This window comes from Rhizomucor pusillus (assembly GCF_041956525.1).
Source record: "Rhizomucor pusillus strain CBS 183.67 unplaced genomic scaffold VTP01scaffold_4, whole genome shotgun sequence".
NCBI lineage: Eukaryota > Fungi > Mucoromycota > Mucoromycetes > Mucorales > Lichtheimiaceae > Rhizomucor > Rhizomucor pusillus.
The window spans coordinates 822463-835989 of record NW_027192146.1 but is presented as its reverse complement, the minus strand read 5'-3'; the positions used below and the strand labels follow the sequence as shown (position 1 = coordinate 835989).

Below are 13527 nucleotides of genomic sequence, written 5' to 3'. Positions count from 1 at the left end.
TCTTCAGGTCCATTACAAACCAGTAGCAAAAATCGACAAGAACGAACGATATTCTCCGCGTACGAAGAAGCTCGTTCGTCGAAGCATATTGTGAATAGCGGTTGTTCCTTCTATCAAAGTATGTAAACCTTTGATTCCCATTACTTAAATCAGTTGAGACGAAGGAAAGATAATAAACATGGCAGCCTGCACTTGACAATATCAAAGGAATCATAGCTAGACTCATTTCTCGATTGCTATTTACACCTCCACGGAGGAGTCTGTTCTATTTTTAGTTGCTCGCACCTTACGGCGCTCGCGAACACAACATGACTTTGCATTATATAATGTATAAAATAGTATCATGATATTTACAGGAACAGCGTGGGTTTCAAGATATTAAGGGTTTCGATCGCTTGACAGGCAGTAAGACTCTGTCAGGTGTTGGACCCATTTCTTGCAGAACCCATGAGCACCTTAATATCATTCGAGTATGCTCGGTGGGCATCGCTTTTGGAGTTGTTGAGGGTGTTGACAAGATCGCGGAAATCGTGTTTCGTAATGTTTTTCCACTCGACTCTGGGCAATTTCCAGAAGTCTAGATCAACAGAATCAGTAGGCTCCCAATCAGGGGCATTTCTTACCTGGAAGGTTCAAACGATCGGGATCTCCAACGTCAACAGATTGTAGCATAGTTGTAGTATTATTCTGCTCGTTCGAGAGAGGTGGTTCATGGTGGTGAAGATCTACATGGGATGAATGGCAAGAGGGGAAGGGTCAACTAGCCTATTCAAAATCGTACAGATCCAATTTTACTGCATTTTTAAAGACAGTTTGCGTTTGGAGCATCAATTTTGCATCGCACTGGAATCAAATTTGGACCTTTGGAAAGAAATTAATAAACATTCTTCTCGAATTAGAGTCCATGTACACTTGCCATTTCGGGCTTAAACTTGCGACAGTGCGATGCCCAGCGCTCCAAAATAACGCAAAATGTCTCTCAGTGAGTAAAGTTTCGCTATCGGAAACATGGATCACGGCTTACCGATATACTAAGCAAATACTGATTATTAGTATACTTGAGGCGGGGTTTGCAAGTAAATAGACATACCGTAAAAATCTAAACCCTACTGGGTCCGGCATTCGTAGCCGTGATCTGTTGCTTAGGCCGGACAATCGGGCCAGGGCGACCATTGCCCGACCAGATAGATGTAGCGATGTGGAACATATTTTTGCAGGCGTTCGTGTCTCTATTCCATAATATGCTACAGTTCTTGCATACTTGCAAACTATGGTGACGCACGCCCTCTGCAGTAGTGACATTTTTCAAGCTCTTCCCTTGGCAATTATGGCAAATCTGATGTATTAACATGGCGTCTTATTACCTTATTCCTGTAAGATTCCTCTGTTTCCGTTCAGATAGCTTTCCCCTCTTAAGTTACTCCCTTGTTTTGACAGGTGGTGTCTTATTTGTCATGTACACGATTATTTATTCTGTCAGACATACGGAAGACAGTGAGTGATATATATGCGGGTACGTTTGAGGAAGAAAAAACGGACAAGAGGCACAGTAATATACAGCAAACCGCTTTCGGATGCTTATCTGCAAATCCGGACTGGTCGATCTCTATCCGCCAGCACGTCTTTGGGATAATCTTTCAAGTTGCACACATCTGTATTTGCTAATCCGATGGTTGTAGTTTACAACAGAAATCTGAATTGATGAGCAAGATAGCTTAGAGGCGGATTGATATCGAGATAGCATGACAGGATCGAAACAAGGCTTGATGGGTCACTAGCCAGCACGGTTGGAAAGCAAACAACTTGTCGGTCACGTTTTCTGTGCATCATTCAGGTGGGACGATCGTTGTGATTCTTTTTCCTTTTTCGTTCGAGAGCATATTCAAAGTGTGTTTGATTGCTGACCAGAATATAAACAATTATCAAAGGCAGAACGACAAAAAACTCAACTCAAAGTTAAGCGAATATATGTGGACTGTTGCTACGGTTACGACTTACCGTTAGCTCAGCAGGTTTTCGAAAAACGTAGATTGCTATCTTTTCGCGCTTGCCAAAATAGCTAAGATCATGCAAAATCTAAGATGTGTCCCTGGTCGAATTATCTAAATATCCTGCCAAGGGATCATTAGACGATGGTTCATATCATGGGCAGCATGAACGCCTTATTCGATGGTACGTATTCGGCAAGGAAGGATGGATCTCGTGATCCCAATCTCAAATTGGTTTTCTTGGGGCAAAAAGGCTTCCTTCCACAACCATTTATGCAGTTAGCGAGATTTCTCGGTTTCCATTTTGCTGTCTTATACATTGTAAGGCAGAGGAATGGAGTGACTATAAAAAGAGGGGCCTTCGTCCTATCTTTCATTTCAATGACATTGTCTGTCCAAAATACAACGAAGTAATATCCATAAATTTTTCTCTGATTCTCAGGCGCGAATTTGAATTCAAAAACCTGTAGGGCCTTTGAGCAGTCCAAATACGGCAATAAAATTGGTTGCCTGGGGTGCTTTGTTTCCGTAGTCTGTTGGTATTCTGGGAGCAAACAATCAGGGCTGCCATGCGAGCGAGCGTGAAAAGCCTAATGGTCGAAAGGTCTCTGGAAGAACAGAAGGAGAGAGATGGAACCTCTCTGCTCTCAATACTGAGAGGCATAGTGAACTCGCCCGATAAAATACTTTGTATATCCTTTTTATCGCTTTACCAGCATATATTATTACCGGGACTATAGACTCGAGCCATTCCTTAACTCTTTGTATAATGCATTCCTGTTCGAATCTGCTCCATAGATGGTGTTACGATTGAACCGGACGATAATGCTGATTATAAACTTGCATTGATCGCTCATCACGATGAAGCTTGGTAAACTTTGGTCTTTTATGCAGCTGCAGGTGCAGATACTAAAGTTTCTGTTAGCCTTGTAATGATGGAGTTTCAGCCGCCCAGCATGCCGCCAGTGGTCCATAAAATATTACCAGTCTTTGCAACGTTTGAGTACTCATTGGGTAAAATATAGCTAGACAGTACAAACATTAGCATCGATAGAGTTGACCACAAGGTACTGATAGCACAAGCATCGCCGAAGGAAACAACATCTCGTACAGGTATGCCTAATCTGCTATGCAACGAATATTTGCAGCCAATCAAGAAATCTATAAATATCTGTAGAATTTCTGGCAACTTTTTCGACCAGTGACGACTCTAAAGCAAGTGTCCTCATTCAAGATGAGCAGCCTCTGGTAAAAATGCTTGAAGTTTTGAAATCTCAATTAGAAACTGCTAGTAAGGACAGATGCAACCGAATCGACGAGAAGCTAGGTATAACGTGCCCCGTTCGTCTCTGTTCTTGTAGAGAGAAAAGGCTACAGCGCAGATGCTTCCAACCATCAATGGATACAAGTTTACAATAATTACAGTAGTGAGTGATATCCAATCGGGACCTGTAATTTGCTCTAAACCCATAACTTTGCTTTCAGTTAAGAAGGAGAAGAACAACCAATCTAGATTGCCGCTGAAAGAAAAGAGTGCCATTCCTTACGTTCTCCCGATCAAGCGATCGGATTCGACGGCTTTCATCAAACTGCGCCGTGCTGCCACAGTTGCAGCTACAAAAATGATCCCGCCTACACCGTCGCTAGTCGCTAGAGATCACTGGATTAACGCAAGACTCAGAGACCGCGAAGATAAGTTTGTTACTTGGGAAACAGCAAAGTAGGTGTTTGCAACGTTAGTTCCATAAACGAGTTTGTGGATATTAATTCTATTGCTACTTAGAATTTTCGCCGGGACCTGGAATGTACACGGTAGTTTGCCGACGGAATCTCTTGCAAAATGGTTACGCTTGCATCCGTCTAGTGCGGATCAAAAAGTGGATACCGCAGACTTTTACGTAATAGGGTATACATTCTCAAAACTGCCCGCATGGTTATCCAATTTGACTGTGGATGTTTTAGGTTACAAGAAATGGAAACCAACAAGGATGCATACGTGCGGTACGATCCCACGAAGGAAAACGCGTGGGTTAAAGCTATTTTTGATGCGCTGGGTCCTAGTGCTGACGATTACTATAAGGTTGAAATAAGGTGCCTTTTACAATTGATGGTAAACTAAAAAACGTTGACGCTAGGTAGCCGCCCAGCAATTGGTCACTATTTTGATCATCGTGATAGCACGCAAAAGTTTCAAGCCATTCATTTCTGATGTTGAAACTAACTATGTTGGCGTTGGATTGATGAATATGATGGTAACATACATGTTATTTTGAGAGAAGGGACATTGAAGCTAAATGGATTGACTTTCAGGGTAACAAAGGTGGCGCAGGAGTACGTCTTCGTTTCCATGATAGCTATCTATGCTTCTTGACCAGTCACCTGGCAGCATTCAATGATCAAGTGGATCGACGCAACCAAGACTTTTCTGAAATTTGTAAACGGTTGACATTCACTAGTTACCCGGATGAGATAACGAGATACGTGTCTTACTCTTGGAACGATGGCGGGGACGAAGGTGTGTCCTTTTTGGAAGAGCAAGGCATTACAAGAGACTGGAGCCAAGTAGCATCGGTATTTCATTGCGAGTAAGTAGTTTGTAAGAAAAAAGGACTTGATGGACGAATTGATTTGTTTTGATATAGTCATTTGATATGGATGGGAGACTTGAACTACCGAGTCAATTTAACTGAACCTGAAATCAAGTCAAGTTTAAGGCAGAAACGGCTTGACATGCTCCTGGAGTACGATCAGGTGCGTCGACGGATATTCGCCGATCCATATCTATTCCTGCCCTGACTTTAGGGTTTGGTAGCTTTCTATCGAACGGCAAGCCGGAAGAGCATTTCCAATGTTTGAAGAAGGAAAAATTGAATTCATGCCGACTTACAAGTACGACTCTGGAACAAGCCAATATGATTCCAGGCAAGTTTAATTGGTATGAGAGTTTGACGGGAGCTCCAATAATCAAGCTTGCTTTCGCACAGTCCAAAGAGACGTGCCCCTTCCTGGACCGACCGTATCCTCTGGAAAAAGCCAAGGCCGAAATTAAGCGAACAAGGAAGAGAAGAAAACGATGTTTTGGTCCTGAAAGAATATAATAACTGCATGGAAATGATGCTGAGTGATCACAAACCCGTATATGCAATATTCGATGCAAAGGTACATATCGCATCGTTTTTTATATTTCATCATCTTAACGATATTAATTTCTTTTAGATCCGAAAAATAAACAGTGAGAAACAAAAGAAAGAGAGGAGCAACCTATTGCAGCAACTCAAGGAAACTCAAGACAATCTCACCAAAGGCCAGATATCCACATCGTTTGTGGAATTTGGAGATGTACAATTTATGGAGTACAAAGAAAAAACGATCGTACTTGAAAATACTGGTCAGGTGCTGGCACCTTTCCGTTTCATTGCACCCACCGAAGACGGTCCAGCCTATCCTCCATGGTTACGCGTGCACCCACTCTCTGGTGTTATCGGACCAGGTACGCTTTTCCTTGGACATATATAAAGACGAAGAATTCGAAATTTATCGTTTGGCTTTTCAGGAGAAAGGGTGATCATCCATTTCGAAATACTTATCGATCCTAGCATATCAACGGAATTTAACGAAGGTGACGAACGGATAGACAGTATACTCATTCTACGGCTGGAGAATGGTAAAGATTTCTTCATCGTTGTGTCTGGAAACTATCACCCGACCTGTTTTGGCGTAAAATTGGAGCGATTGGCATTGATGTCCTTGCCGGTCAGCGAAGTATCAGCAAAGACCAAAGGCAAGCAGACAGAAGTACAACAGGTGCAACATGCTACTTTTCCTAAAGAGCTCTGGAGCATTTTAAACTTCCTCTGGAACAAGAGCATGTTGTGCCAGGAGACGTTATTCATGCAACATGGTGACAGGGATATCGCGTATTACATTCGGCGATGCCTTGATACAGGCGACTCTTTCCAATCCACAGTAATTTTCAACAAAGATCGGATCAGTCCAGCAGAAAGTGAGGATGCTGCAGCCTCCGTCGATAGCAGTCAATCTGTAGATTCCAACTCTTTATTGAATGGCGAAGAAGTCGGCGCAAATTCCATGGTAGATGTATTAATTGCGTTTTTGGAATGTCTACCGGAGCCGGTTGTCCCAACTGAGTACTACAAACAAGCATTGGTTGTAGCACAAATGGGTGAAGGCATGAATCAGGTACGCCGCGTTGCCAGGGTTTGTATTACATTGATTAGCTCTTACTTGTATTTCCTGTAGTTTTTACAATCTCTACCGAATATCCACCACAATGTATTATTTTACATCATGTGTTTCCTCAAAGATGCGATTGCATACGCTCCAGAGTCTTGCAAAACTGCAAGGAAGGAACGCATCAGTGAGTAACTATTCTTTCGTCCTGTCAAACATGATGGCGCTAACGGATCCTAACACAGTTGAATTGTTTACTATCCTTTTACGTCCTCCAATCGGTTTTAAAGAACAGAACCCTGCAAGGGCAGAAAAAATGCGCGCCAAGTTCATCGCTCAGCTATTAAATTAATAAATTTCAGCTGTTTTTTGTACAATAAACAACGTTCATTTTGTCCAGAAAGATGTTTATTTTGGGACAGCACAGACCAAAGCCAATTGAAAATACGCAGTGTTTACTTGCGAGCCTAGCGAAACACAGTGCGTTAGCATATGCATTTGCTCAGCAGCCATTACCAATTGCTAAAATCTTTACCTTGATCTTTCGGACGTAGAATTCGAGTTCCTTGCCTTCAAGGATGTAGCCGTCGCAGCGACCGGACTGACCAGGACGGGAGGAGATAACAGCATAGAGGCGGCCAGCAGCAAACTGGTCATCCAAGAGAGGATCAACCTCGGCCTGAGCCTGACGGGCAGCATACTTCTTCTGAGTGGTCTTGGACTTGCTTTCGACGGAAGCCTTCAATTCCTCGACCTTGGACTCGGCAAGCTTCTTCTTACCAAGAGGAAGAGCATAACGAGACTCGTACCACTGACGGAAAGGAGTGGCATCGATCTGGACAACGGCGCCCTTAACAAGAGTGTTGGTACGGACCAATTCGTTGTTGGAGGCGTTGTAGACGACAGTCAAAATGCGGGCCTTGCGAGAGACGCCCTCAGAGCCCCAGGAGTAGTTGCCGTGGTCCAAGCGAAGAGCTCTGTGCTTAATGTTGCCACCGCGGACACGGACCAAGTGAATGCGCTTGGCACCAAGCTTGGTGTTGGCGGGTTGGCGGCCCAATTCAAACCTGGCCAAACGATCGTGAGCAATTCAATCCTTCCACACTATTGCCGTTCCCTCTCCTTACTTTCTCTTCTTGCGATATTGAGCACGTCTAGCACCGGTGGCACTGCAGAAAAAGCAACATTGTTATAATCGCCTGAATTGACACAAGCTTCGAGAGCCCGCAGCACGATTTTGTCCAACTTACGATCTCTTGTGCCTCGAATCACGGCTGATACCTATTCATCCATATCAAATAAGGATGTTAGCAGACGGATGGAACCTCTGCATCGTGTTAGCGGGTACGTACCCATAGTGAGAAATAGAGGAGGATCCCCTGCAACGATGGCCAAGGCAACGATATGCTCCGGGGCTCAGTGACAAAATTCCGACATCAAAACCAATAGCATTTTTAAGAAAGAGACTCAAAAGCATTTTCTGCTTTTTTTTTTTTTTTGCTTTTTCAGCTCTTCGTGCAAATATTTTCTCTTTTCATTCTTCTGTTGATTCGTGACGTTTCTTACATTCAACAGCGCGCTCTGTGTTGCTCTTCAGCGATTACATTTCTGAACACGGAGATCATATGTAGGATACTGTGTGCGGCGTTGTCAATTTGTGATTGAATTGATCATTGCCATGCTTGGATGTATTGCAAGTATCTTCCCCAGATTTGACCGCTTGTTGTCTGTCGATAGCTTTTCTTCAATTTCAAAAGTTCCTTGCTCGAGTTTCCTGGCTTCCAGCCATGCACCATTCTTTGTCCTGCTACTATATAGTTTGGTCCTTCTAACGATATATTCCACACCTAGTTGCCTGCAGTCTCATGGTAGCAAAGAGACGTCAGTGGCGATGCCAAGTTTCCTCGCAGAAGGGCGGCTTTGTGTATAATGATTTAAACTTGTAGTATGAAGTGCATACTCTATGCTTCAATGCTAGTCAAAAGGCCTAAGAGGATGGCAGCTATGGAGAGAGGGACCGACCACCAATTTATTGCTCATTTCATCTTTTGGCTATGGCTATTATCCGAAAGTCCATCTCTCTTATCAGATGCGAAGGATCAATCTGCATCACCTGATAGAAAGCGGGCGGTCATCTTGCCGAACTGATAGAAAAGCAAAATAAAATGGAGGATCATACAATAGTATTAAATATTGACGAACGAAAGAAAGTAATTCTGTTTTTGCATAAAGATTATCCAGCGATGGAGAATGTGCTTGCTAACTTTCTATGAAGCTCATTAATCCACGGTGGGTAGCTTGTCCATCGGTAATACAGTACTATAATCTTTATATATAATAATAAATGAAGCTATGTTGTACCTTGGAAACATATCTGTTGACTGAAACCATACAGCCCTTTACTGCAGATAACCAAGGTCATCAAGGCGGACTTCCACGGTATGAAGAGAGAGATGTAAATGGTATCAGGGCAATGGCCTATTAGAGCGCATTTTTAAACAGGTAGCATTTACTAATTTGCAACCCAGGGCGTCCTCATCAAATAAACGTCGACGGCCCCCAGAACCAAACGTATCGGACGGCGAATGATCAGCAACACGACGACGTGAAAGAGCACGGGGACGGCGAGTACCTGGACTAGAAACAACAGCAGCGAATAGAAACGAACGTCGCTATTCGCTAGCTGCTCAACCATGTAAGTCCAGGCATAGTATTCATTCAAATACACCATAAATAAACAATTTAGGCGTATAGGCTTATGGTAGTTGTACAGTGAAGGAAAAATGCAAAAGAACAAGAATGGGATACATGCTGCCACTGGCCTTTCAGATCGACTACAAGATACTGTAGACGACATGACGGTTCCATTCAATGTCATACCGCGTACGGCCGAAACCTTGCACATAACGGATTATGCGAACACGAAGGAGGGCACGAGGAGAGAGGGAGCACTGATGGACGAGGTAGAGACTGCAGATTTGAGACCAAATATCGAACTTGAAACGCAGCTAAGCAAGGAGTGTTCTTGAGATTCTTGTTGATGACAGAATGGAAAAAGAGGTGTAGGATAGGTTGATGAAGACTTTGAGCTCGTTCTGAAGGTCTCCGTAGAGTATGGTGCAAGCGTGAGGAGAGATAAATAATTTCCAAAAATCCTTCCAGCCTGCAGCAGAACCTCACGGGAAGGACTCTGGTATATGTCTCTCCTCATGGAGTGAGAAGGTAGATCGGAATTTCTTGCGAGACATCGTCTGCGGATCCAAACCATTTTTCGTCAGAAAGGTCAACAATATTCCCATGTGCTACAAGCACGAGCAGAAAAGGAGTTGTTTGTAATAAGAAGTGGTGGTGTGTACAGAGCGAGGGAAACAGGAGATAAAGCGTACCGAGAAGAGGTGGGAAAGTATAGATTTTCGTTTTACTTGGTGTGGTTCAGAGTTCCGCATTGTTTACATTTCCTCAGCTCTTCATTGTTTGCAAACCGTTCAATAATAGGCTTCAGCTGTGTGCCGAGGTCTGTACAGTGGAAAGATTCTTGATACACTATGCTTCGGCATTTTTCATTCTCGCAGTACCATCTCAGTGTGTCTGCAGGGCGAAATTGAGTATCAATTAATAAGCAGCAGGACACAAAGGCGCTGTTTGCTGAAAAATTACCAATGTGGTGTGGCAACCGGGCCCTTTCAAGCACAAGACCAACCGTATTGGCAAATCTGACGGGGTTGTGCGGCGTGTTTCCTTTTGGAAATGTCCGAGTTATGGCTGAAAGAAAACCGCAATCTCTGTATATTCGCAAGAATACCTGGCAATAAGAACATCTCGCCCTCGCGAACCCACAGATCTTTGAATTCGCTGTTAACCACTAATTTGATCAGGAGATCACCCTTAACTTGGTAAAAGTACTCCTACAATTCCATAACAACTAAGCCCACCACAAAAATCTGTATGATAGCATAACATACCCACCTCCGTCTCATTAATGTGGTAATCTGTGCGTTGGTTGGGCCCTCCTACAACCATGACGGTGGTATCATTGCCCTTGAATAGCAAAAAGTTGTTGACAGGCGGTTGAAGCTTATCGTAATTTTCTTCCACCCATTTCTGAAAATTAATAGGAACTGGCAACATTATATAAAAGGCAAGAGATACGGGAAGAGGAGGGGATCTCTTCTCCATCTGTCACTTCGGGCTTTTTGCAAGGCGGCTCATCCAGATTGTGACCGGACTTTTGCGTCGTGCTTCTTGTGTCATCGATCAATCTTTTCATACCTCGTAAACAAACCGCCTTTAATGGAGTGTGCCCTGTGGATGGAAAATGCCAGTTATTCAAAGAGCTGTGCCTAGAAGAATGAACTGCGTTTCTTGCGCTCGTTATTTCAAGATATGCAACGAATGACTTTATCTACTGCCCTGGAAAGTGCTATATTTCACAGCGCGAAGGTTGAAGCAAATATGAATCCCTCCTTGCTGACAAGATATCTTTTGCAGAAATGCGTAGTAAAACAGTTCAAACGCTTGAAGAAATAGGTAGATAAAATAAGGTTTACTCACAGAATACTGTGAGCATCCTGCTCTTATCTCCAGATTTATGGTCTGCTTTTACTATATTTTTTACGGAAAATTTGCGTTGCAGAAGATAGTAACTGTCAACAACTACAAGTATACTCGATGACTATTGAGAACAGAAAAATGATTAGTCATTATTATTATTTTGCACACATTGGATACATTCAGTCACTACCAAACCCATGTTGCAGTTGTCGCACTGAGCATCCCCCGCAGCGCGCATTTTCCTCTGAGTCAGTGAAACATCACCCATTTTTGTTATGGGGTCACCGTTGAAAGCAAATGTTTATACGACTTGCAGCAATATGCGAAGGAAACAGAAAGAACAGGAGCGGAAACAATGGTGTGGGTACTATGCCCGGTGTAGAATTCTAAAAAACGATATGCAGCTAGTTCAAGATCCTATACCATCCATATTGCATATATTCAAAGCCTTGCACGCGCAAATTCCAGCCACTGGAGACGATATTCAATATTTTGATACATGATCAAAGTGAGAGAAAGGGATGCGATTATTCCTGCGCTTCATCATGACTTAAACACCTGCAAGATGTCGTATGTGTTACGATTTTCAGACCCGTGACACCGGAAGGCTTCCAAATGTTGTTTTACCATGCGCATACCATGCGCTCCCTGGAGGGGCAGATGCTGAACACCGGCCTAATTGTGCCATTTTCGACTGTCACCAGTATTAAGTGCTCGCCTGCGCTGCGGCGGAAGGTTGACGGCCTGCATAGTATTCCACCATAGATAAATCTATACCGGTTAGATAATGCCACTTACTATTGTCATTTGCAGTCTATTCAACAGGCGAAGATCGAACGCAATAGCTGTAAAGTTAGAGTTTCATAGCGATACCGTCATCTCCATTGGGTTCTAGCAATGGAGTGTGGATCCTCCGTGAAATTGCCCTCTTTTTTTCTTTGCTTCCTTCCACTGATATATGTCCCATAGTATACCGCAAAGCTTTCTGGGTAATGATGTATTCTTGAGGGCTTCCAAGATGCAAACTGTCATTCTTTTTCATTGCATTTGTGCATTTGGTTTATTCACTATTTGCAATATATATTTCTATTCCCTAAGCGCATCCAAAATCCTAGTTTTATCTCCATGTTGATAACCTATATCGCTATATTGCCAAGGTGCGGTGTGCTATACAAGGAGGATAGCGCGGAACTCCAAATGATTAGTCGGTGCTGTGAACAGAACCAAAGTTTTTCTCTTCTTCCTCAGCCAACGTAATAACCATGCCAATGGAACCTAAAGATTGGATTGACGTAACAACTGAAAAGAACCACTACTCCCTTGATCACTTCGTTATTCCCAAGCACTACGAGAAAGACGTCTCAAGTATTTTGATCCCACATGGCGTGATCATGGTTGGTGCCTTTATTTTTCTGATCTCTCACACTTTTGCTGGAAAAAGTAACACAGTAAGGCAGGACAGAATTCATAAACTCGCTAGACTGATCGTCGATGATACCACTGGTCCTCTTGGTAAGGCCATATCATATTTAATCTCGTTGACCTGGAAACTTAAAATGTCCATGATAAAAAAAAAAGTTGTATGCTGCATCCTCAAGGGTGGTCACCAGTATTTTGCCGATCTTGTTAACCAGATCAAGGCACTCACCAAGAGCAATGGATTGAGCGTTCCTCTGAGTCTTGAATTCATTCGCGTGAAGTCTTATAAAAATGACAAATCTGAAGGTGTCACCATTTCCTTGAGTGAAGAAGAGTGCAAAGACTTCGCTGGCAAGGTAGGAATAGAGTACACATCAGACTCGGAGGTAGCATATAAGATTTACTGTTATTAACAATGTTCTGCTGTATCTTTTGCTCGTAGAATTTGCTGATTGTTGAGGATATCATTGATACTGGAAACACTATGGTCAAGCTGCTGAAACGACTCGAAGATTACAAGCCAAAATCTGTACGAGTAACCAGCTTGCTCGTCAAAAAGACGCCTCGGAGTAACGGATATATTCCTGATTATGTTGGCTTCGCCATTCCTGATGACTTTGTTGTTGGATATGCATTGGATTACAACGAATACTTCCGTGATCTCGATCATATTTGCGTCATTAGCGTAAGTGAAGGATAAATAAGCTGGATATAATCTATGCAGTGTATTGATATCGGTGGAATTAGGAACATGGCAAAAAAGCATATGCAATTGAGTAAAGGGGATGTTGTCGCTGTCAAATATATAAACTTGAATGAATACATGCTTGTCTGTATAAGACTATGCTGTGCGCTGCTAGTATACTGTTATTGTTGTTCTTGTTGCAGAGCTGCCCGCTTAGCAGCTAATTTCGCCAATTTCAACTTGTCAAGCTCTTCACGAGTGGTTCTGATGTGTAATCAAGGTAACATGACATATTTTCAGATATCCAAATTAAGCTACACATATTCCAAGGCACACGTACCGCTCGTTAAGACACTTGTTCATTTCCTTTAGCTTGCCTCTGCATGTCCACATGACTGTAACATTGTGCTCTTTGCTGCATTCGACGAACTCTATCGACATGCATTAAGCAACAGGCTAAGCTTCATAACAGCACCAGGCACCTTGGCCTCACCTTTAACAGGGACTTGACAATGCTTCAATGCTCTTTCTTTGAGATCCTTGTAACAAGCTTCCTCCTCTGCTCGTGTCAGAGCATGAAGTTCTGCTGTGCGGTTTGCTAACGGGTTTTCTTTTGCTGTCTGGATGATCTTGCCCATTACTTGTCTGTTAGTGGAAACGGAGCGACTGCGTTACGCGGTGCACCCAAGCCAT

At 43.1% G+C, this 13527-nt stretch overlaps 6 protein-coding genes across 6 annotated transcripts; 2 read left to right on the top strand and 4 right to left on the bottom strand.

Moving 5' to 3' along the window:
• Positions 1-416: 416 nt before the first annotated feature.
• VTP01DRAFT_7637 (uncharacterized protein) lies at positions 417-672 on the bottom strand (the record flags this gene model as incomplete). The annotated part of the gene is made up of 2 exons (XM_069386670.1): positions 417-577; positions 624-672. The coding sequence occupies 2 exons, from the start codon at positions 670-672 to the stop codon at positions 417-419; spliced, it is 210 nt and encodes a 69-aa protein (XP_069242102.1).
• A 2272-nt stretch (positions 673-2944) lies between these two features.
• On the top strand, positions 2945-6531 carry VTP01DRAFT_7636 (uncharacterized protein; the record flags this gene model as incomplete). Its single annotated transcript, XM_069386669.1, has 15 exons — positions 2945-3002; positions 3066-3101; positions 3166-3315; positions 3474-3708; positions 3772-3894; positions 3951-4068; positions 4124-4240; positions 4299-4573; positions 4631-4739; positions 4801-4877; positions 4973-5147; positions 5205-5478; positions 5542-6188; positions 6249-6366; positions 6425-6531. 15 exons carry the CDS (start codon positions 2945-2947, stop codon positions 6529-6531), a joined length of 2619 nt encoding a protein of 872 aa, XP_069242101.1.
• A 103-nt stretch (positions 6532-6634) lies between these two features.
• Positions 6635-7535, bottom strand: VTP01DRAFT_7635 (40S ribosomal protein eS8; the record flags this gene model as incomplete). The annotated part of the gene is made up of 5 exons (XM_069386668.1): positions 6635-6646; positions 6715-7246; positions 7307-7348; positions 7430-7460; positions 7532-7535. 5 exons carry the CDS (start codon positions 7533-7535, stop codon positions 6635-6637), a joined length of 621 nt encoding a protein of 206 aa, XP_069242100.1.
• Positions 7536-9013: 1478 nt separating this feature from the next.
• On the bottom strand, positions 9014-10307 carry VTP01DRAFT_7634 (uncharacterized protein; the record flags this gene model as incomplete). Its single annotated transcript, XM_069386667.1, has 5 exons — positions 9014-9149; positions 9602-9767; positions 9837-9917; positions 9982-10084; positions 10146-10307. The coding sequence occupies 5 exons, from the start codon at positions 10305-10307 to the stop codon at positions 9014-9016; spliced, it is 648 nt and encodes a 215-aa protein (XP_069242099.1).
• Positions 10308-11992: 1685 nt separating this feature from the next.
• On the top strand, positions 11993-12929 carry VTP01DRAFT_7633 (uncharacterized protein; the record flags this gene model as incomplete). The annotated part of the gene is made up of 5 exons (XM_069386666.1): positions 11993-12124; positions 12188-12242; positions 12309-12505; positions 12592-12834; positions 12897-12929. The coding sequence occupies 5 exons, from the start codon at positions 11993-11995 to the stop codon at positions 12927-12929; spliced, it is 660 nt and encodes a 219-aa protein (XP_069242098.1).
• Positions 12930-13016: 87 nt separating this feature from the next.
• On the bottom strand, positions 13017-13472 carry VTP01DRAFT_7632 (uncharacterized protein; the record flags this gene model as incomplete). The annotated part of the gene is made up of 3 exons (XM_069386665.1): positions 13017-13098; positions 13175-13265; positions 13328-13472. The coding sequence occupies 3 exons, from the start codon at positions 13470-13472 to the stop codon at positions 13017-13019; spliced, it is 318 nt and encodes a 105-aa protein (XP_069242097.1).
• Between the last annotated feature and the right edge of the window lie 55 nt (positions 13473-13527).